At 54.2% G+C, this 23,597-nt stretch overlaps 2 protein-coding genes across 3 annotated transcripts in view; one reads left to right on the top strand and one right to left on the bottom strand.

Moving 5' to 3' along the window:
* The first annotated feature begins 427 nt into the window (after nt 1-427).
* TMEM161A (transmembrane protein 161A) lies at nt 428-14,824 on the top strand. The gene is made up of 12 exons (XM_084884360.1): nt 428-506; nt 4,101-4,204; nt 4,783-4,863; nt 5,188-5,285; nt 5,629-5,785; nt 6,483-6,634; nt 12,685-12,745; nt 12,822-12,965; nt 13,064-13,177; nt 13,330-13,504; nt 13,620-13,716; nt 13,873-14,824. The coding sequence occupies exons 1-12, from the start codon at nt 504-506 to the stop codon at nt 14,124-14,126; spliced, it is 1,440 nt and encodes a 479-aa protein (XP_084740486.1). The 5' UTR covers nt 428-503; the 3' UTR covers nt 14,127-14,824.
* Nucleotides 14,825-20,089: 5,265 nt separating this feature from the next.
* Nucleotides 20,090-23,597, bottom strand: part of SLC25A42 (solute carrier family 25 member 42) — a 31,116-nt gene continuing 27,608 nt past the window's right edge. For both annotated transcript variants that reach the window (XM_084884364.1, XM_084884365.1), the window contains exons 7-8: nt 23,274-23,425; nt 20,090-22,142 (exon numbers count right to left, since the gene is read on the bottom strand). In XM_084884364.1, the coding sequence (XP_084740490.1) occupies nt 21,835-22,142; nt 23,274-23,425 (460 nt within the window). In that variant the 3' untranslated portion in view covers nt 20,090-21,834. The remainder of the gene's footprint in view (nt 22,143-23,273; nt 23,426-23,597) is intronic.

Raw genomic sequence — 23,597 nt, 5'->3', positions numbered from 1 at the left:
GCCCACACTAAGGACCAAGCCTCCAACCCAGGCATGTTAAGCTCACAGCCCCGACCGTGATGGAACCATGACCTCCTGGTTCATAGGTTCACACTCAACCGCTGAGCCTCGCCAGCCAGGCCATTTCATGTTCTGGATCAGGAGCGTTTCATGCTCAGAACTGTCCCACCGGAGACAGTGAGTGATTGGGTAAATAAATGTATTGGCCGCAGATCTGTGAGACAGGTGCAGGTGAGGAGACTGAGTCTAAGAGCAGGCGGTCACCCAGGTGTCCCTGACACAGTCCTGATTCAACCGTGGTGAGCTCGTCGGACGTCTTCGAACTACAACTCCCGGCATGCAACGCCCGAGACCCCTGGTCTCTCGGTTTGTGCTCCGTGTACCAGCCTGATGATTGGTCGCACGGGCTGCTTGTCAGACCACAGTCTGGCTGTGATTGGTCGAGTTCTCACAAGTGCCTGCGCTGGGGCTCGGGGTCCGCTTACCGCGCTCCCGCCCGCGACATGGTAAGCGGGAGTCCTGAGGCGTGGTGGGGTCCCGCCGTGGGAGTCCAGGGGGACACGGAAGGGACGGAGGTCCTTTTGTCGGGGTTGGGGGCTGTGAGAGACTCCGGGTCGCTCCGGGCGCCTTGTGCCGCTCTCTGGGGTCAGCATCTCGCTGCGGGCCTGGAAGCCCTGAGTATTCTGGGGGTTGTACCCTCGAGGGGTCTGGGGTCCCGCCGAGGGGGCCGGGGTCCCGAGCACGTTCAGCCCCGCGAGGAAGGTCTGGGGTCCCGCCGGGGCCTTCCCTGGAGGAGCGTGGGGGCAGCGCGGGGGGGGGGGGGGGCGGGGAGAGGGCGCGGGGAGGGCGCGGGGTGCCTGCCGGCACAGGCATGCGCAGAAGCGTCAGGGAGAACCCTGCAAGGAGGGGGCCGCGCCGAGGAGGTGTGGGCGGCTTCAGGGCGGGCGGGGCCCCAGATTGGAGACCGCACAGTGGAACCCACGGGTCTCTCACGGCTCCGGGTGCAAAATTTGAGTTTGTTCTCAACTTTAGCCCGCCCCGCGCCCCCATCACCCCACAGCCCCTGTGGGTTTGGATTGGACAGAAGGAGGGGCAGTCTGGAGGGGCCCCGAAGGCGACCTGACCCTGGCGGGGCCAGGAGGAGGGATGTCCCCCAGGAGGGAAGGGCGAGGAGATGAGCCCGAAGTGAGAGCCCTGGTGGACGGGGTGCTTGAAGGTGGGCTGCGGGCTAGGCCGGTGCAGGATGCTGTGGGCGATGCGGGGAAGGGCTCTCAGGACGGGGATGGAGGAAAGGTCCAGGCAAAGGCTCCGAGCTGGGGAGGGAACGGGTGGGTGGGAGGCTCTGGAACAGGGTTCCCAGCCTCCTTTGGGCCGTTCCCCACCTAAGCATCTCTAAAGTCCTTGATTGTCTCTCCCCCCCCCCCCCATATAACTCTTATTATTCAAAACTGAGCTCCTATTCACGTGGAGGAAGCCTAAAAGGCCATTAACTTGGTCTGAACAAGCTTCCCAAGAACATAGCATCCATGAAAGAGAAAAATAAAAAAAAACGAAAGGATAGTTGAAGTACTGAGGAAGAAATCACTGAGATATTGTTTAAAAAATAATCATAATATGAAGTGATGCGAAAGAATAGCAAATAGTTTCAAAACATATAATAGAGAACTAAAATGTATAAATATGTCACAATATATATTTATATACTGTATATGAGGCCCCTAGAACCACAGAAATGCAAAAAAAATCAAATCACTGTTTATAACTCAATTTCGAATTGCCCCCCTTAAAAATCAAATTGCCCTCCTGTGTGGGGGTGGCCCATGTTGAGAACCATGGCTCTAGAAAATCTTGGGAGATCTGCAGAGCCTGGACCCCTGAACCCAATGCTGCTGCTGGGGGCGGGGCCCTGGACACACCTCCCTGCCTTAGGTGGAGAACCCTTAGATGAGGACACAGCCCTTCCTTCTTTCCTTCTTACCCTCTGCTGGCTCTTCCTTCCTGTTGTAGGTGCTGGGACCACAGTTTGAACCACGGGTCCCATCCCTGGGAGGTGTGTGTGTAGAGGGGTGATGGAGTCAGTGATGGAGGGCCTGGGTCTGGTGGGCCTCTGAGACCCCAGTGGTTGGACACAAGGAGAACTGGGAAGAGAGCCAGGCAGTGGGGTGTGGTGGTCTTGAGCTGGGCCTGACAGGCCTCACAAGCTGTGGAGCGGAGTGGCATGTGACTGAGACTGGGAAGGGTCCTGGATCCACTGGGGAGCTCAGTGCTATGTCCTCGGAGTGAGGGGTGCGTGCTGGGCCCCCGAAACAGCCTGGGGAAGCACAGGTCTGCGAGCTTGGCAGAGAGGTCCAGGCTGGAGGTACTGCTTTATTGGGGTCATGCTGGGCCAGGTCACTGGTTAAAACCTTGGCAGAGGATGGGGACATAGGAGAGAGGCTGGCAGAGGGAGGAGAAAAGCAGGCAGAGGCACCTGGAGTTTGGAGAGCATTGGTGGGAGGCACGGGGGGTCCCCAGAGGAGAGGGGAAGGGTGCTGGAGGAAGGATGGGTGGGAAAGCCTGGCCCTCTGGGGCTTGGGGGTGCCCACAGACCTTGACAGTGCCAGGGTCATTAGTGCCTACTGGCCAATTTGTGTTTGGGAGGAGGAGGGGGAATAATGAGACTAGAAGGTTAGTGAGATTAAGAGATCGGAAAGATGGCACTCACGCTCATTACTGAACAGTACCTATGGGCTCAGTTTACAAGTCACAGGCATAGAGAAGACATTCTGTGTCTTGGTTATTGTAATGGTGGATTGCTCAGCAGTCGTTCCGAATTGCAGTGCTAGGCCCGATGTGTTATCCCACGAGAGCTTTTCCTTTTGAAGCTAGCTTAATTTGCCCTGGCCAGTGTGGCTCAGTTGGCTCCTGGCATTAAGAGGTCACCGATTTGGCCGAAACCCGTTTGGCTCAATGGATAGAGCGTTGGGCTGGGGACTGAAAGGTCCCGGGTTCGATTCCAGTCAAGGGCATGTACCTTGGTTGCGGGCATATCCCCAGTAGGGGGTGTGCAAGAGGCAGCTTATCGATGACTCTCTCATCGATATTTCTAACTATCTCTCTCCCTTCCTCACTGTACAAAGTCAATAAAACATATTAAAAAAAAAAAAAGAGGTCACCGATTTGATTCCTGCTCAGGGCACATGCCCTTGTGGTGGGCTTCATCCCAGCTAGGGGATGTGTAGGAGGCAGCCGATGGATATTTCTCTCTCTCCCGCCCCCCTTCCTCTCTCTAAAATCAATATTTTTTTAAATATTAAAAAATAAAGTTAGCTTATTTTTTGTCTGGTAAGATAATTTTACTTATTAATATTAATCTTTATTTCATTTTAATTGTTCATTATAATGCCATAGCATTAGTAGGCAACTCTCTTGAGCACATTTTACACAATCACAAAATTACTGTATCCAGACAGCTTCAGCTTCAGACGGATTACCAAAAACATTTCTCCTGCGATGTTTACAAATAAGTGTGTGAACATGTGTTATGAATGACTGTTTCAATGGTTGTTATGTAGAGTTTGGTGAGAAAATCACTAATGAAAAAGTTGTTACCCTGAAGCAGGCAGTGGCCAGCTGAGGGGGCTGCTGGTGAGGGAGGTGGAGAGGGAGAGGGGGGCGGAGCCGTCGGGATGAATGAAGACAGAGCCGCCCGCCCGGTGCCGAGGCAGGGACGGGCTGGAGAGGCTGCTTGTCACCGGACGCACCAGGGTCCTTGTAGGCCCAGAAGGCAGTCAGGAGAGAACAGGAAACAGAATAGGAGGCACTCCGTTTCCAGGGGAGGAGCAGCGGGCCGGGAGAGGAAGGGCTGAGATCTGTGGCAACAGGGGGAGCATGTCTGACCTGTCTCCCCAGCACCTGCTCCCCATCCCGCTCACCCCGCCAGGTGCGGGGCTCCTGGGCAGTGGGGTCTCCCCGGGTTGGGTCTGAGCTCACCCCAGTCCCCTCCCCAAGGTACATGTGGAGCCAGGGAGGCCCTCCCCCCCTGCCCCATCGCTATAAATAGCTGGTCCCGGGGAGTAATCTGTCACCCTTGGCCGCTCTGCCTGTCTGTCCCTCCCCAGGCGATCCTCGGAGTGCAGCTGGTGGTGACCCTGCTCACGGCCACGCTCATGCACAGGCTGGCGCCGCACTGCTCCTTCGCCCGCTGGCTGCTCTGCAATGGCAGGTGAGCCCCAGCCCCGCAGGCCCTCGGGCAGTTTTTTTGTTTTTTTTTAAACAACTTTATTGAGATGTGGTTGATGTACAGTAAAGTGCATATTTTGGAAGTGCACAGTTGGGTCGGTTCTGACAGATGTACACACACACACACACACACACACACACACACACGCACACACGCACACACATGGCCCCGGCCACACTCGGAAGAGCAGCTGCTTCCCCGTCCACCTCCCTTCCACTCTCCGCTCACTGCGGAGGTTTCCTGACATGTTTCTGGTCCCTGTTTGGGTCAGGGCCGCCTCCTGAGACCTGTGGAAACTGTACCCTCCTTAGGGCAGTGTGCACACCTGCGCTAGGAGAGGGCCAGCAGATTCTGGGGTGTCTGCACCCCTGCTGCACCGCCCAGCCCCCCTCCCGAGCCTTCCCCTGGCCGTCCACGGGCGCTGCTCCTCCTGTCACCAGGGGTCCTGGGGCCCAGCCCTCCCTCTGACTTTAGTACGGAGCTTGGGGTTTCACTGCCTTGTCATGGAGCCCTACCCCCGTGCCTGAGCGTTCCTGACACCTGCCTGTCTGTGCCCTCAGTCTCTTCCGCTACAAGCACCCTTCGGAGGAGGAGCTGCGGGCCCTGGCCGGGAAGCAGAGGCCCAGAGGCCGGCGGGAGCGGTGAGTGAGCCTCCAGCCTCAGGGGAGGCTGCAGGGCACCCCTCTGGGCACAGGGGAACATGGGGCACCCCAGAGGAGAATCCGGACCCCCAGGATGAGTGATTTTTACTGTCCCTCCTGGGCTGCCTTCAGTCGGCATTGAATGCTTGGCAGTTTGCTGTGGGCCGGCCCTGTGGGTGGGTGGTGCCCGCAGCCTGGTGGCTAGAGGTACCCAGACTGTGCTCTGAGGGTGGCACTCAGGCCCTCGGGCCGCGGCGGGGAGCGGTGGGCTGGGCCGGGGAGGGAGACGTGAGGACGCTGCCCTGACTCTGCCCTCCGCGCCAGGTGGGCCAACGGCTGTGGGGAAGAGAAGCCCCTGTGTGTCCCCCGCGATGCCCCTTTCCAGCTGGAGACCTGCCCCCTCACGGCCGTGGACGCCCTCGGTAACAGCCCCGTGGGTCCCCAGCACCCTCACGTGGCCCACACCCTGGCGGGCGGGGGGGGGAGACCCTGGGTGGGCAGGGTGGGGGGGAGACCCTGGGTGGGCAGGGTGGGGGGGAGACCCTGGGTGGGCAGGGTGGGGGGGGGAGACCCTGGGTGGGCAGGGGGGGGGAGACCCTGGGTGGGCAGGGTGGGGGGGAGACCCTGGGTGGGCAGGGTGGGGGGGAGACCCTGGGTGGGCAGGGTGGGGGGGGAGACCCTGGGTGGGCAGGGTGGGGGGGGAGACCCTGGGTGGGCAGGTGGGGGAGGCCTTGGGAGGCAGCCGGCTGATGGGGTGTCCCGCAGTCCTGCGCTTCTTCCTGGAGTACCAGTGGTTCGTGGACTTCGCCGTGTACTCGGGAGGCGTGTACCTCTTCACAGAGGCCTACTACTACGTGCTGGGCCCGGCGCGGGAGACCAACATCGCTGTGTTTTGGTGCCTGCTCACCGTGGCCTTCTCCATGTATCCTTCCAGCTGGGGGGGGGGGGGGGGCATGTGGGAACCTGACTGAGGCTTCCAAGGAATTTGGGGTGCTGCAGGCCCCCGAGGCCTTGCCCACGCCTGCACACCCCATCCCTGTCCGCCCTTTCAGTCAGAGCGCGTCACCAGCCCGCCCAGAGGCAGGGGCCGGGAGGGAGAGGCCCCTCTGCTTTTTATTTTATTTTTTAATTTTTATTAAGCTGCGCAGGAAACAGGGTGAACTGTGGCTTTAGGGACCCCGTTAGGAGACCGTCCTTGTGCCATGGGCCGGGGAGAAGGAGAGCCCATCCTGAGGTCCCCACTCTTCTGAGAGCCCTGGGTCTCCGAGGCAGAGTGGAGAGTCGGCCCTGTGCCTGCCAGCTCCGCAGAGGGGTGTGCTGTGATGGAGCCGGGAGGCTGGGTGGGTGCGGGAGGCCGGGCCTCCTGAGAGGCTGACCGGTGGCCATTTCTGACTGGCTGCGCAGTGTGAGCCAAGCTGGAGGGCAGGACTCCACAGCGGGAGCAGCACTCTCCGTGTCCTGGGCTTGTCTGTCGGCTCACGCTTCTCTTCAGTCAGCTCCCCGTGCCCCAGGACCCCACGCCCAGGCCTGTGTTGTGCTGGGATGTGGGGTGTCCCCGGCTGGAGGTGGTGGAGTGGGCAGGGGCATCCCAGGTGGAGCCTCCTTAGCTCCGCCGCCAGGAAGATGTTCCTGACAGTGACTCGGCTGTACTTCAGCGCCGAGGAGGGGGGCGAGCGCTCTGTCTGCCTCGCCTTCGCCTTCCTCTTCCTGCTTCTGGCCATGCTGGTGCAGGTGGTGCCCGAGGAGACCCTGGAGCTGGGCCTGGAGCCAGGTACGTGCCTCAGGGCGTGGGGTAGACCCCAGTCACTCCCTCCTGGGAGCTGACGAGCGTGTGGTTTAAGTGACTTGTTCCACTGCACATTGTGGATGTAAGAGGGGGCTCCTGGCCCTGACTGGTGTGGCTCAGTGGATAGAACATCGGTCTGTGGACTAACGGGTCCCAAATTCGATTCTGGTCAAGGGCATGTACCTTGGTTGCAGGCACATCCCCAGTAGGAGGTGTGCAAGAGGCAGCTGATCGATGTTATATCAATATATATAATTCTCTATCCCACTCCCTTCCTCACTGTAAAAAATCAATAGAATATATATTTTTTAAAACGAGGGGACTTCTGGAGCCAGGCAGCCTATGGCCACCCTTGGTGCCCCCTTGGGCATTGGGATAAGAGGTCCTGCTCTCTCACTGCCTGGCAGACGCCGGTGGCTGTAGCTCTTCCCACAGGCATTTCTGTTCCCCGCTAGTCTGCCTCTACCCAGCAGCCACAGTAACTTATTATTTACCTACTTTGGTTTAATTTGTGGGAGGAAGTGGGTAATGCTACCAAACTTATAAAATAAATACAGGAGTGAAAATTACACTCCCCCCTGGCTCTGATCCTCATAAAGCAGGAGCGCAGATATTTCTTACACCTCGTTCTTTTCCCTTAAAAATAATGAATGCCGGAGGTTGTCCCTTGATGCTACATATGGTACCGTTTCATGCGACAGCTACATGGCATTTCATTTTATGGATGTCCTATTATTATTTAACGAGGCCCTATTTACCGACATGTAAGTCTTCTGCTATTAAATGTTGTTGCACAAGACCATGTTGTTAAATAGCAATGTGTATGGGAGTTACTCTGAGCCGGTAGCCCTGTGCACCAGGTGCATCTGGAATCTGGATAATGTTACAAATTGTCCTTCAGGAAAAGATGTATGAACGTACCTGTTTCCCCACATCCTCTCCAATGGGTTTCCTCCGACTTTTCCATCTTGGGTGACCTACTGGGCGAAAATGTAAGTGAGGCTGAGCATCTTTTGTTTTTTGTTAATCCTCACCCAAGGATGTTTCCCCATTGATTTTTAGAGAGAGCGGGAGGGAGGGGAAGAGACAGAGAGAAACATGGATGTGTGAGAGACACATCGGTTGGTTGCCTCCCGTTCATGCCCTTTACTGGAATAGAACCTGGGACCCTTCCGTCCAAGGGCCGATGCTCTGTCCACTGAGCAAAACTGACCAGGGGGAGCATCTTTTTATAAGCTGAAGAAGCTGTTTCTAGAAAAGTTCTGCTCTTTTGCCCAATTTTCTACTGGGCTTTTTATTGAATTGTATGAGTTCTCTATTTTTTTCTTAGTTTCTCATTTTTGTTTTGACTTTTTCTATTATTTGATTGATCTTTTAAAAACATAGTATGGACCATGCAACTTCTCTGCCTGACACCAGACTCTAATGGTCTTTGAATAAAGACCAGTTTCCTCACTGTGGCTTACAGGGCCCTGGTGATCCCTTGAGCTTTATTATCACCAATTCTCCCCACTTTTCTATTTTTTAAATTATGCAATGTTTGGTATACATAAAACAACACATTTATGTAAATTACAAAGGATAATAATCATGTAAACACCCATGAACCCACCTCTCGTAAGAACTGGATCCCAACACTTCTGTGTGTGTCTGGTGCTCCTTCCTGATCCCACTGGTTTCCCCTATTCTCAGCCCCAATCGGTCTCTCACACTGTGTTTGTTTTAAGTTATTTTTTTGTTGTTAATCCTCACCTGAGGATATTTTTTCCGTTGACATTTAGAGAGAGAGGAAGGATGGGAAGGGGGGGAGGGAGAGAGAATCCAAGTGAGAAACACACTGATTGGTTGCCTTCTGCACGGGCCCCTACTAGGGCTGGGGATCAAACCTGCAACCCAGGTACATACCCTTGATTGGGAATCAAACCTGGGACACTTCTGTGTGGGGACAGATGCTGTAACCAAAGAGCCACACTGGCCAGGGAAATTTTTGTGTTGTGTTTTTTAAATTGATTTTGAGAGTGGGGGGGAGAGAAAGGGTAAGAGAGAGAAAGACAAAGACAAGCATCGGTTTGTTGTTCCGCTTATTTATGCATTCATCGGTTGACTCCTGTACGTGTCTTGACGGGATCAAACCAGCATCCTTGGCCTATAGGTGTGACGCTCTGATTGAGCTTCCTGGCCAAGGCCGCAAACTTGGTGATTATCATTTCTTTTTCTCCCTGGCCGGTGTAGCTCATTGGTTAAGCTTCGTCCCCTGCACCAATTCCCAATCAGGACTCATTCCTGGGCTGTGGGTTTGACCCCCAGTAGGGGACTATCGGAGGCAGCCAATTGATGTTTCACTCTCACATCGCTTCCTCCCTCTCCCTTCCACTCTCTCTCAAATCAATAAAAACATTGGACAACACAATAACAAAAGTTTAATCACATATGTCTCTGTCCCTAAAGAATTTATTGTAGTTTTACAACATGTCGTCTTCCAGCTGTGCTTTTCTGTCTCTCATATTGTTTCCAAATCAGATGGTTTTGGTCTGGGCTCCTTTAATTCATCCCCTTACCCTGTGTGAAGTGGTGAGACTCCACTCGTCTCTATTATCCCATTCTCCTGTGGCGGACCTTCAGGTGGTTCCCAGAGTTTCCCTTTCTCCCAGGGAACATTATTGAACAAGTTTCTTCATACACATGGGCAGGCATTTCTGTTGCGCACAGACCTGGGACCCATGGGGACATTTTCAGAGCAGTTCTCCCAGCGTATCCACCGGCCGTGCCGCCTGGGGTCCAGGGCACGGACGCAGGGCGCAGGGCGCAGGCCGCGGTGAGTCCCAGCCGCGCGGCAGGTGCTGCAGGTGAGGTTACCAAGGCCCCTGCCGTGGCCTTCCTGTGTTTAGGTTTGGGGGTACTGCACCAGTCCCAGGGGGAAGATCTCTGGAGTGAGTCTGGTGGTGTAGAGCGATGCCTTCTGGGTCTTCACGGGCATTTTTCAGGTTACCTGAGGGGGGTACTCTTTTCCTGTTTATTCATGACTCACGTTTCCGCTTCTGTCAAAAATCTGTTCGTATTGTTGCCCATTTTTCTTTCAGTTTTAAGCCTTTTTTAAAAAGTGTTATGGTAAAATACAGCCTCTTTTCTATTTCTGTTTATAGCATGTAAGGTTATAAATACTTCCTAAGTCCCACTTTTGTCTCCCCCTAAGTCTTGTCTTGTGTTTTCATTATCATGCAATTATGGGTATTTCAAAGTTTCCATTGTGATTTCTTTTTTAACCTTTTTAAATATATATATACTTGATTTTTTACAGAAAGGAATGGAGAGGTATAGAGAGTCAGAAACATCGATGAGAGAGAAACATTGATCAGCTGCCTCCTGCACACCTCCTACTGGGGATGTGCCCACAACCAAGGTACGTGCCCTTGACCAGAATTGAACCTGGGACCCTTCAGTCCGAAGACCGATGCTCTATCCACTGAGCCAAACCAGTTTCGGCTTTTTTTAACCTTTTTAAAATACTTCAAACATGGCACTTTAAGAAGATTCTTATTTCCAGCTTAATTGCTTAGTTACAAAAGATGATCTACTTGAAATAAGTTCTTTAATATTTGTTAAGTCTTGCCTAGAGCCTAGAAAGTGATCAGTTTTTGTGATTGTTCCACATGTTCTGGAACAACATATATTCACTGCTTCTATATATCCAGTAAATTCAAGTATCCATCTTTCCTAGCTTTTTATTAGTCGCTAACGGGTTAATCCCCCCACTGTGCTAGAGGTTTCAGTGTCTCTAGGTTCTGTCAATGTTTTTTAAATATCGAGATGGTTTGAGAAGGTGTTTACAGGTTTAGAATTGCTACATTTTCCTGGTGAAGCAGATTTTTGTGTTTGTCTTTTTTTTAATCCTTACCCAAGGATGTGTTTATTGATTTTGGAGAGAGATGAAGGAAGAGGGAGAGAGAGAAACACTGATAGGTTGCCTCCTGTACACCCGGCCCGGGGCTGAATCATCCATTTTGTCATGATGTTTTGACCCTTTCTGATCCTAGTAACACTTCTACGTCCGTCTAGTTTGCCTGGTTTTGAAACAGTCTTTAGAGTGTTCTTTTGTAGTATGTGTTATGTCTTTTTAACATCTCTGTTTTCTCAACCTTCCAGTGACTTCATGTTGAGGTATGTCTCTAAAAAACATAGCTGGGCCGAAACCGGTTTGGCTCAGTGGTAGAGCGTCTGTCTGCAGACTGAAAGGTCCCAGGTTCGATTCCGGCCAAGGGCATGTACCTTGGTGCGGGCACAACCCCCTGTAGGGGGTGTGCAAGAGGCAACTGGTCGATGTTTCTCTCTCATCGACATTTCTAGCTCTCTCTCTCCCTTCCTCTCTGTACAAAATCAATAAAATATATATTTTTATTTTTATTTTTATTTTTTTAAAGTGATTTAACTTGAGGACCTTTATTTTTTTTTAAATATATTTTATTGATTTTGTACAGAGAGGAAGGGAGATAGAGAGTTAGAAACATCCATGAGAGATAGACATCGATCAGCTGCCTCTTGCACACCCCCCACTGGGGATATGCCCGCAACCAAGGTACATGCCCTTGACCGGAATCGAACCCGGGACCTTTCAGTCCCCAAGCCGACGCTCTATCCATTGAGCCAAACCGGTCTTGGCAAAATATATATTTTTAAAAACATAGCTGGATATTTTCATAAAAAACATAGCTGGATATTTTCAATCAAGTGTGTCAGTCTATGTTGTTTAACTTTGAAGTTTAATCTGTCTTTTATTGTGATTGCCCGTATTTAGCCTTGTTTCTGCCATCTTACTTTATACTTTATAGTGTTCCTTTTCTGTTGTTACTTTGATAGTGGCTGCCAGCCTAATTGGCCTTCCTTTATAGGTAATCTATTTTAACTCCTAGGCTGCTATGCAATCTCTGTTTTTGGTATTCTGCAATTTCGCCAGTATGTCTAGGTATGTTTTTCTTTGTATTTATCTGGTTTGATGTCTTTTGTGTGTGGCATCCATTCGGCAAACTTCTCAACCATTCTTTTGCAGTATCTCCTGTTCTCCTTCATTCTCTCTCTTGGTCTCTCCTTTTGGGGCCCTGACTTGACTTATGCTGGACTTCCTATTCTGTCCTCTTTGTCTCCATCTCCTTTCATATCCCCCACCTTCTGATTTCTTCAGATCCAGTTCATGAATTCCTCCTTGGCTGTTTCTAATGTAGTAATGTCTAATACCCTGTCATTTCAGTAATGGTATTTCTCCTTTGGAAAAGGTTGCTTTCTCTGTAAATTTACCTGATCCTCTGAGGTCATCTTGTGTCACCTGTTCTGTCATTCCAGCTTTTATTTCCCTCAGTCATTTCATACAAAGCTGATAATACCAATTTCTGAAGTCTAAACTGTCTTTTTTTGTTCTGCTGGATCTCCTTTATGGTGATTTGTTTCCTGGCGTGTTTGGTGATTTGGGCTGTGCAGTGATATTTCCTTGCTTTTACTCTGTGGGAACTCGGGGGGTCTGCACTACTGATGGTTCTTCCCAGGGCTCCGGTGTTCTCCTGTGGGAGCCCTTCGCACCCCTCAGTTCCTGGTGCAATCCTGTAGCCCCGATTCAGTGCTCCCTCGTATGTCCCACGTCCCCCAGCCCAGTCAGGGGTCTGCCTGATACAACCTCCTGTGCTTTATTTTTTAGAGAGAGAAACATTGATGTGAGAAAGAAACATCAACTGGTTGCCGCCTCCTATACGTACCTCAATTGGGGATCAAACCCACAACCTAGATATGTGCCCCGACTGGGAATTGAACCCACAACCTTCTGGTGTGCTGGACGATGCTCCAACCAATTTAGCCATCCGGCCAGGGCCATTCTGTTCTTTGAAAAGCGCCGCTCGTCACTACAGCATTAAGTGATCCTCCTGCCTGGCATGGGGCCTGGATGCCACCGGTGTGTTCCTGCCCGAGGAGCAAAGGACATGTAGGAGGGGGCAGAGCAGGCTCTGAGTTCGCAGGGGTTCTCTACTCTGCCTCTCTCTCTGTCTTCCCAGGCCTGGCCAGCATGATCCAGACCTTGGAGCCACTTCTGAAGACGCAGGGCTGGGACTGGATGTGAGTCGTGGGAAGGGAGAGGGGGCAGGGGCAGCTCCCGGGCTGTGGGGTCCCCTGACCCGTCTCTTCTTCCCAGGGTTCCTCTGGTCAAGCTGGCCATCCGTGTGGGGCTTTCGGTCCTCGGCTCCCTGCTGGGCGCCTTCCTCACCTTCCCGGGCCTGCGGCTGGCCCAGACCCACCGAGACGCACTGACCATGTCTGAAGACCGGCCCCTGCTGCAGTGAAGTGGGGAATGGGTGGGTGAGCGGTTAGGGAGCCCAGGGGAGAGGAGGGGGTGGTAGGTGCCTAGGCCTCACCCTGCTGCATCCTCTCCTCCAGGTTTCTCCTGCACACCAGCTTCCTGTCCCCGCTGTTCATCCTGTGGCTCTGGACCAAGCCTATTGCCCGGAACTTCCTGCACCAAGAGCCCTCCCGGGGCACATCCTTCTTCCTGTGTGTACGGGGTGGGGTCAGCAGGGGGGTAGCTGGGGGACCCCTCTGTGTGCTCCAGTCTGAGGCTCAGGGAGGAGCCATGGAGAGCCATGAGCCCTGGGGAAGATCCTGGGGCAGAAGGAGGCCTCACCAGCCTTCTCACCTCTGTGCAGACTGTCGGACTCAGCCTTTGACTCGCTGCGCCTCTGGGTGCTGGTGGCACTGTGCCTCCTGCGGCTGGCAGTCACCCGGCCCCATCTGCAAGCCTACCTCTGCCTGGCCAAGGCCCGCGTGGAGCAGCTGAGGCGGGAGGCTGGCCGCATCGAGGCCTGCGAGATCCAGCGGCGGGTACGGGTGCCTGTCTGGGAGGGAGCCCGGGGCGCAGGGCAGGCCTTCCGTGCCTTGCAAGTGTGGGGTGAGCTGGAGCTCAGAAGGTCACCTGTCGCTGCTGCCTGCTCACCAGGTGGTGCGGGTCTACTGTTACCTGACGGTCGTGAGCCTGCAGTACCTGACGCCACTCATCCTCACCCTCAGCTGCACGCTTCTGCTCAAGACACTGGGTGAGAGGAAACTGCCCTGTGGGGTGAGGGTGGCCTGGGGGCCCTACGGCATCCTGGCCTCAGCCCCGCCCTCCGCTCCTCCTCCTCCTCTCCCTACATCCCCCTATTTCACCGCTCCTTCCTACACCCGTCCCTCTCTCTCCTCTCTCCTCACAGGCGGCTACTCTTGGGGCCTGGGCCAGGCCCTCCCCCCACCCCCAGTCCTGGCAGCAGCCCGAGACGCTCCCGCGGGCCCCCCGGAGGACGAGGCCCAGCAGGCGGCAGCCCGGATCGCCGGGGCCCTGTGCGGTCTGCTCACACCCCTCTTCCTCCGCGGTGCCCTGGCCTTCCTCATCTGGTGGACGGCGGCCTGCCAGCTGCTCTCCAGCCTCTTCGGCCTCTACTTCCATCAGCACCTGGCAGGCTCCTAGCCGCCCAGAGAGACTCCTGAACCCCCGGCCGCCCTCGGTGTGTGTGCCTCAGTATCCCCAGGTGCAAGAGGGCCTGGGAGGCCTGTGCTCAACCCTTCACTGCAGTGCCTGCATGGGCCCCCTTTGGACCCTGAGCTTCTGCCTCGAAACTCTCCCGCGGCTGCTGGCAGCGTCCTGCAGCCATTGTTCCTGGACTGCATGTCACATCAGGTTTGACCGCAGAGCAATACCAGAGGGGTGGCGTTTAAAAAAGGGGAAAAGAAGGGATCTGGAGGGAGAGAGAGGTGAGTGGGGTGGGTGGGCCCCTGGTTCTGGGCTGGGCCACAGTGGCCCCTGGTTCTGGGCTGGGCCACAGTGGCTGCTGTCCTCGACCCAGGTCCATGGGGACTGCTTTCCTGTAAGGGTCACACACGGGCAAACGGGTATGTTGCTGAGGCCATAGGCCCAGGGCGAGGAGGATGGGGGGCCCCCTCTGACTCTGGAATTTTTCTGTCACTGTGGCGACAGTGGGAACCCGCTATGTATGCATGTATGTAGGACAACATACACGTGGCTGAAAAGCCAAGATTCAACTGAGCACATTTTAATGGTCTTAAAAGGCTTTATTGAATGACTCACGAATCAGTCAGCATCTTATGCTTCTATTATGTGGATACACATGAAAAGTATATTAAAAACAAGGGTTAGCCCGGCCGGTGTTGCTCAGTAGTTGGACACTGACTTATGAACCAGGAGGTCACAGTTCAATTCCCCTACAGGGCACATGCCCAGATTGTAGGCTTGATGTCCATTGTGGGGTGTGCAGGAGGCAACCTATCAATGATTCTCTCTCATCATTGGTGTTTCTATCTCTCCCTCTCCTTTCCTCTCTGAAATCAATAAAAAATTATTTTTCAAAATTTTAGGGAAAAAACACACCTGGCTTGAGGCAAACTAAATGCAACATCCAATTTTGATCCTTCTCAAATCTCCAGTTAAAACACAAGGCCGCAGTATGTTCCATTACATAGTAATTAAGGTGTAATTAAGGGAGGAGCCACGATGTGACTGCCAAACTCATGGATGCCAAACCCTAAGCCCAGGAAACAGCTTGATTTACTCATAGAAACGTCCAGAGGCAGACCACAGCAGGTCTCAATAGGCCAGGCTGAGGGTGGGGGTGAGACGGAGGCTGCTGGCCAGGGAGCTATTTTCTTGCCATGACACCACTGCTGGGAGGAAGCCAGCATGGTAGGGAGTGTGGTGGCAAATGGGTACTGTACATAATGAATGCTAAGTGGAGAGAGCCACTACCCCTCTCCTGCCTGCAGATTCTAGAACTTACCAGGCATGAGACTGAAGAGCCCTGGGGATCCAGCTGGTCCAAGAAGAAAGACCCAATAACACTAGCACCACAGAGTTCCCACCAGCCTCCAGCTCAGGTGTGAGTCCACGTGTTCCCCACACGCCTGTGGGCTTCCTACCCGCTTGTCTCAGCCCTTACTCTTCGTTGTGAGCGGACAACGGGATTGTCCAGGGATCTGAGGAAGGTCCAGTGTGGGAAACAGACCCAAACAGAAAAAAAGGCAACTTCGGGAAATTGATTCTACAGGGAGAAGGGAAGTTATAAAACAGAAACAGTCCATGCCCTGGCTGGTGTGGGTTCGTTGGTTGAGTTTCCTCCCATTCACCAAAAGGTTTGTGGTTCAATTCCTGCTCCTGGCACATGCCCGGGTTGTGGGCCGGACCCCCAGGAGTGGGCATGCAAGAGGCAGCCAGTCAGTTTCTCCATCACATGGTATTTCTCTGTCTCTCCCTCCTCATTCCAATAAAAAAAAAAAAAAAATAAATCAATAAAAGAAAACGATCCAAAATGTTCTCAGAGAAAAGAGATTCATGAAACGAGAACAGTGCTGCTAAAAAGGGACGTCTGACAAACCTTTGTTGTTCTCTTTGGAGCTCTTGGAGATTAAAAGCAAAGGGAAAATAAAGTAGAAATCTTACAGAAGGAACAACAACAACAACAAAAAAGGTATACAAAACAAGAACAAAGAGGAAATTAGAATATTGTTTTTAGAAGAAGAATCTTCAAAATAGTCCTGGCAGAAGAGACCCAAGCCGACAGAGGAAGGACATTCCATGGGGCAAGGCAAGGCTCCAGGTGCCGAGGCCCCGCCTGGGAGTCTCCGGATGCCTCAAGCCAATGGGGCATCCTTTCCCAGCGCTGCAGGACACTGCCCCCCGGCACCGCAGGAGTCCCCACCTGAGCACACTTCTCCCTGCGGTGGTGCCTTAGGTGCCTGGCCTCTTGCTTGCCCCACCATGGCTGTGCATGCTCTCTGCTTTGCAGCTCAACACCATGTGGTCTAGGGACACAGGAAGGCGGAAACACCGTAAACAACAGCAAGGCAGTGGCTGACTAACAGCAGGCACAATGGGTGCAGCACTTGTGGGACAGCCAAGGCCGGAAGAACCAGTGACAGTTAGAGCCTTCGCTGTCGTGCGTCAAACCAGATATTTACAGTCTGTGCACATTTCACACACACACACACAAAGGTAAGAATGAGAAGCAATAAGGTGAGAGAAAAATAGGGAAGATGGAAGATGGTGGTAAAGATCCTGTGCTTTCGGAAGAAGTATTTTAGTTTTTGTGGACTCATCAATGGCAATTACCACATATTGGTGCCACTCCAGGAGGGGATCGTTCTGCCCCAGAGTGACACCAGTCAGTGAAGGAGACATTTTTGGATGTCACAGATGGAGGGAGGGAAGAAGCTAATAGCATCTGGTGGGGGGAGGCCAGGGATGTTGCTCAGCACCCCACAGTGCCCAGCATGATCCCCAACAAAGAAAACCTGGCTCCAGACATCAGTAGCGCTGAGAAACCCTACATCACAGGACATTGACTATAATTCCCAAACCATCTGAAGTAAAGGAGAATTAAAAAGAGAAAAGAAGCTCCCCAAAACAAAAGAGAAGTCAGCCAAGGAAAAAACTAGTGCAAAGAAAAGGTGCTGCAATCTGAAACAGCACCTGAGGTGCCCACGGATCTGAAACAGCCTCACTGTCAAGTCCAGCCTTCACCTGCCCTCGCTGTCCCCTCCCCACAAGGCACGATCTGGCCACCACTGGCCTCCCCTATGGCTCTCCTCACCCCTCGCAGGCTCCTGGCTCCCCGCTCCCTTCCTCTCCATCCTTCCTTGTGGGCTCTAGATGTTTGTCAGCAAGTCCCATTTTTATTTCTGCGGTCCTCGGTGTCTCGGGCGGCTCTGCCAGCACTCCAGTGCTCTTGATCTTCCCCTACTACCCCTCAGGCACATCAGCTCCACTTTTCTGTTACCTTTCTCTTTCTCTTACCCAGCCTACTCAGAAACCTGTCTGCAACGTCTTCAAAACCACCCTGACCCAAACACCCCACACCCCTGCCACCACTCTGCTCAGTGACAGCTGCTTGTTCCCTTGCACACAGCTCTGCCCAGGAGCCAGAGGGGTTTGGGGCAGACTCCATTCCCTAATGAGGGGCTGCCTCAGTTAGGGAGCATGAGGGCTTTGAGGGCACCCAGCTCCTGAGAGAAAAAAACCAGACTCCTTACCAAGCAGACTGCGAGGACAGAGCTGGGGAAAGTGATATGGGCCATGACTTAGAGAAGGACCACTCTGCCAGTGGCGTGGTCCATTCTGGCTGTTATAACAATGCCATAGCCTGAGGGGCTGGCAAGCAAAGGAAATTGATTTCTTACTGTTTTAGAGGCTGGAAGTCCAAGATTAGGGCTCTGGCCTGGCCAGGAGAGCACCACTTCCAGGTTATAGATGCCATTTATACAGTGGAGGATGGAGAGGAGAGCCAGCTCTTTGGTGTGACTCTTAGAAGGGCACCAATTCGCCGAAACCGGTTTGGCTCAGTGGATAGAGCGTCAGCCTGTGGACTGGAAGGTCCCAGGTTCGATTCCATGTACCTTGGTTGCGGGCATATCCCCAGTAGGGTGTGTCCAAGAGGCAGCTGGTCGATGATTCTCTCTCATCGATGTTTCTAACTCTCTATCCCTCTCTCTTGCTCTCTGTAAAAAATCAATAAAATATATTAAAAAAAAAAAAAAAAGAAGGGCACTAATCCATCATGGAGGCCCCACCTTCACGACTTCATCTGCCCCTAAGCACCTCCCCAAGTCCCACTTCCTAACACCACTGGGTTTCAACAGGGATTTAGGGAGTCAGGGGAGACATCAGTCCGTGACAGCCTTGAAGATAAAATAGCCAGGATCTGGGCTCCCCACAATGCCATACACACACACACACACACACACACACCACACATACACACAACAAGCTGAGCAGGCAGAAGAATCAACCACAGCAAAGATAAGATCTTAAGGAAACACTAGCAATTATCAGAAGTTACCTGAATGTGACCTAAGATCTTAAGGAAACGCTAGGAATTATCAGAAGATACAAATCAGGGACTTGAGTCTGGGTCTGTCTCCCAGGTTGAAGGCAGGTGCTCGGGCTGGGCCTTGGGGTGCTCTTGCTTCCGCCCCTCACCAGAGTTCTCTGGAACCTCAGCTTACAGGTCCTGCATCCATCCCCTTGCTCAGTAGCCTGGCTCCCCGCCTGAGCTCCCCCTCCACCTTCCCTCACCTGCTTAACCACCCTACATGGCTTCCAGTGCCAGCCTTGGGGCTGCTGCCTGACACCCACCCTGCAGGGAGTTCGCAGGCCTTGGGGGCTTTTCCCAATTCCTCAGGTGGGGTCCTTCCCTCCCTCAGCTGCCCTCCAGGATTCCCACCTGGCTCTCCTGGGCCCCACAGCGTACCTTTAGGTGTATTTCACATAGAGCCAGAACAGCATCACCCATCATGTTGCCCACCCCAGCAGAACACACCAGGGTTCACCCAAGTCTGGGAACCTTGACTCACCCTCACTGGAGGTGTTTGAGGCCCACTGCACCCTGGGGCTTGGCAGAGTTGCGTGAAGAAGCTGCAGCCACTTCTCTGCAGTGTCTGTGTCACACCCACTGCTGCCTTGCTGGGGCATAAACACACAAAACACACAAGATTCCTGCTCAGGTCACTTGAGAAGATATCACCTTTCTACCAGGCCGGTGTTTTGGTCTACTGTGCATAGAATGATGAAGAGGAGGGTAATAAACAACCAACAGCCATGAAGAGATGCTTGGCCTTGCAAGGATCACAGGAAGATGTGACTAAGACACAAGGAGGTACCACATGGCACCCACATGTGGGGAGCCGGAGGCCCCCAGCCTGGTTGTGGCTGAACTCGCACAATGCTTGTGGGTACCCAAGTTCACACAACTGCACTGAAGAGCACTTGTACCTGGAAGCGGTGACTCCACAGCTGGCTGGTCCCTCAGGGACACATCCAGGGAGATTCTCACCTGCCAAGGTGGCAGTTACAGCATTATTTCTCACGGCAAAAAGCTGGCCCAGGAATGAATAAATAGATGAGGTTAAGTAGTAAGTAAATACCATGTTGCTCACCACCTACACACAAGGCTCCCACCACTTCCTGCTCTGGTTGGTATGCCCTGGATGCCATGGCCACTGAGACAGACCTCCGGTGCCCTCACCTCCTGCAGCTAAAGATGGCGACATTGAATCCAAGACTTCATCCAGCTGTGGACCGGAGCCCCCAGCACATGACAGGGAGCGAGAGAGAGAAACCTCGGGGTTTCTCTGGGGCCCCCTTGCTGAGCAGGACACGGCCCATCCTGGCTGATGTCTGGAAGGACATGCCTGTCACACAAACCAGTAAGTGGGATGCCCCTACAGAGGAGCTGGGAGACCCACCTACATGGTTTCATGCAGTTTGCACTTTCTAGAAAATCACAGTATGAATTAATAAAAAATTACATTTAAAAAAGTTTCATTCATGGCTTTATTTAAAAATTTATCAAACTAACCTCAACCCTATTTTTTGGTTCATGGTGGGTGGGGGTCAGAGTCCAAGAAAAGAGACATGAGCAGGAGGAAAAGTCAATTTAATTTTTATTAAATATACTCTCTTGGCACAAATCTTTAAAATATATAAACATTATATATTAACAAAGTCTCTTCATGGCATCAAAATAACTCCAGACCAGGACCGGCAGCCAGTGGGGAGGGTGACCGCGGAGGGTGCCAGCCCGGCTGAGAGTGGGGTTGGGGGAGTGGGTATGGTGCTGCCGGGGCCCTCGGGGCTGGGAGCGACCTTGGGGAGGCACACGGCCGGCGGTAGGACCTGGAGGACCCTCCTGCTCCTGCCCAGTCTGCAGCTCAGAGGAGGGTGCCGCCTGGTCTCCCTCACCCGAGGTGGACCCCAGTCCCTGGTGCTCTCTCTGGCCTGGGGCCCTAGAGCCCCCATCCTGTCTCCTGTGAGGGATCCTGCCTCTCCTGGGTGCTGGGCAAGGCTGGGAGAGGAGGTGAAACACCCACAGGACAGCGATCACAGGCTGCCTGGGTCCCTGAGGACAGAGCCTGGGAATGATCCGGGGGCCGGCCATGGACACATGCAAGGGCGGGCACACCACAGGTCCAAGGCAAGAATGGACGTGGGACAGAGCAAAGGTAAGAAATGGGCCACGACTGGGAATGAGTGTGGAGCAAGCGCACAGATCATTTCACACATGATGGGGCTGGTGAGGGTGTACTGTGACTAGACCCAAGGTCAGCCAGATTTTAAAACCAAAAGAGCCAAACACCTTCCAATGTCAGTAGGTAATGGGTGTTTCTGAGTCCTTGTGATACCCGGGGGGCGGGAACTTCTCTCTTGAGACCGGCTCCCTGGGGGTGCCCCATGGTAACTAAACTCTTCTGAACTGCCCACCCCACCGTCTCAGGCTCCCAACTGGGGAAGATCAAGGCTACCACCCCCCTCCATGCATTCCATTCATGGAAATGAGACAGCCCTGGAGGCTTTATCCGGGCCAACCGCCCACTCAGGTGGGGGTCCAGGATGTGCCAGATGCTATAGGTCCCCCAGAAGCCTCTGCGCCTGTCGGTAGAAGGTCAGGGCAGGAGGCTCGGCCTCCATGGGTGCAGCTGTAGGGTGGGCATCAGGGGGTAAAACTGGCTCCAGGGCCCCACCCTGGCATGAAGTCAGGATCAGGATCACTTGGAGAAGGCTGTTCGCCAGCGGAAGACTCTGGGGGCTGCGGAGTCATGTCACCTGGTAAGGAAAGGGGAGAAGGGGGGAAGGGCAGGCAAGAGGCTGCATCTGTAGCCGCAGCTGAGCAGGAGACTGGTCCCATGTGAACAGGTGAGGCCAGGCCTCTCCCCACTCTGGGCTACTCCACCCTGAGCACTGAGCACAGCTGGGGCCACTAAGGGGCGGGCGGAGTCTGGCTCTGAGCCTAGTAGGGACAGGGTCACTAGTACCAGGAGCGTGTCCATAGGCACAGAGCACCAGGAGGTGGCGCTGGTCACTCCCGTGTCAGGGTGTTTTGGGGGGAGGGGCACTTCGGGAAGCAGGGCCAGCTCCAGGGAGGAGGGAAGAGGAGAGTCTGTGGGCTCCTGGCCCCAACACTGCACTTCAAGGGCCTCTGGCGTTCCTCGCGGGCCCACGGGCACTGAGCCCAGGCCCCCTGGCCTGCCCGCTCGTTCCACCAGACATTCCCACGTGGCTCTGGGCAGAGCCAGTGCCCCCTCAGTGCCCAGGCTCCAAACTCTTAGGGGTCAGCGGTCCTCCGCGTGCTGGGGCGTGGCTCCCAGTCCTGAGGGCGGCCACGTGCCGGCCCCTAGCTCTGCAGGCGCCGCAGCAGGATCTGCATGAGGTCGAAGGTGGTGAAGCTGATACCCACGGCGATGGGGCCCTTGAGCCAGTTCATGCTCAGGCCCTTGTAGAGGCCGCGCACCACGCCCTCTTCCCGCACTATGGTGCTCAGCGTGCAGGCGATGGAGGTGCGCGGGTGGCCCGTGATGCCAGCCGTCTGCATGCGCCTGCGCACCACGTCCAGCGGGTACGAGGCGGACTGCCCGATGATGCCCGCGCAGGCCCCGAAGATCATGCGCTCGAAGGGATGGGGCTGCCGGTGGCCGCTGTACTCTGCGGGGAGGGCCAGGGGGGGCTGTGAGGGCGCCCCCGGAGCGCCCACTGCGCCCACAGACACCCGCATAGCGTCGTCCCTGTGTTTCAGGACCTGAAGGAGGGTCCCCGGCACCTTCCCACCCGGGGCCACTTCCTCACCTCCTGGTCTTTTTATTAAATTGAGAAATAAAAGTTGTTGTTGTTTAAGACAGAAAAGCACGTGATTCCAAAGACCCAGAATGAGCTCTCAGGAATCACCTTTGTCTTCCCTCCAGTAAAGACATCAGTGTTTCCCCGCCTCTTCCCCCATCCCCTCCCCAGCCGTCCTGCACACGGGCCTGAGAGCAGGGGCCTGAGAGCAAGCAGAACTGTGAACACCCAGCACTGCCTCCTGGGTCACCCACCAGCAGGGGCTCTCCAGACGTGCGTGGGAAATTTATAACTGGGAATTAAAAACGGGAGACACCACTGCTCACTCACCTCCTTAGGGAAACATCAAATAAACTGACAATACCACTTGGGGTGCATGTGGGGGGAGGGCCCAGGCAAGGGCAGCATCAAACTGAAAACCGGGTCTTGCACCTCCCGCCACACCCTCAAGGGGGCACTCCTGGAAGTCCAGGACCACAGAAAGTCTGCCAACAGCCTGAATGCCCCTCCCCTTACTTAGATGACTCAATACCAGCTGAGCCAGAGCTGCACTACCCAGAGGTGTGGAAGGTGACTCAACTCTTTACCTTTTATAACCAGGAAACCGGATGAGGGATTGTTCCTGCCACATATTAAGCGCACAAGTACTCGCAACCATGGAGAGGAAGCCGCCGGCACTTGATGGGTGGGGGTGGGGGTTGTTATAATGTTCCCTGTGCTTTTCAAGTCTCTCAAAGTTGAACACACCTCCTCCATGGGCTTTGTGCAGATGCCTGTGCTGCACAAAGGGCCACCAACACTCCGGGCCACCCTGACCTTCACGAGGCTGCTCTAACCTTGGGCATTAAAGGTCCTACGTCGGGGTTCCTCACATGACTCCTGATGTCATGTGTCTTCTCTTGATTCGGACGCTGGGCCCCCAGCCTGCCTGCCCCTGGGGGCCCGAGTGCCTGGCCCCCAGGTCTGTGTGGCCGTGGGTGCTGCCCACCCCCTCCTCACCTCTGTGCAGGCTCTTGAGAGTCTCATAGGTGAAGAAGCTCAGCCCGGCGTAGGGGATGACGCCCAGCACGGTGGGCGTGAAGCCGTGGTAGAGGGTCTTCAGCCCCTCCTCCCGGGAGATGCGGATGAAGACGTGAAAGATGTTGCTGTACCTGCAGGGACAGAGGGACCGGAGGGTGGGCTGTGGACTCAGCCCCGGCCTTGTGTTCCCGTGGTTTTAATGTGTCTGTGGCCAATTAAAAACCAAGGCTCAGCTTTTACGGAAGCAGAACTGACCCCCGGGCTTAGAGAACTTCTTGGAAGCTGCAGATCGGCCCGCCCTGT

This window comes from Pipistrellus hanaki, assembly GCF_964339955.1.
Source record: "Pipistrellus hanaki genome assembly, chromosome: 5".
In the NCBI taxonomy this organism is placed as follows: domain Eukaryota; kingdom Metazoa; phylum Chordata; class Mammalia; order Chiroptera; family Vespertilionidae; genus Pipistrellus; species Pipistrellus hanaki.
Note: the sequence above shows the minus strand (reverse complement) of the source record. Positions and strands in the feature narration are given on the sequence as shown.

Excerpts from the sequence above, each read along its gene's own strand:
- TMEM161A (XM_084884360.1), top strand. Across the intron at positions 5,286-5,628 it reads CACGGCCGTGGACGCCCTCG|TCCTGCGCTTCTTCCTGGAG; the intron begins GTAACAGCCCCG and ends GGTGTCCCGCAG. Across the intron at positions 12,746-12,821 it reads ACGCAGGGCTGGGACTGGAT|GGTTCCTCTGGTCAAGCTGG; the intron begins GTGAGTCGTGGG and ends TCTTCTTCCCAG.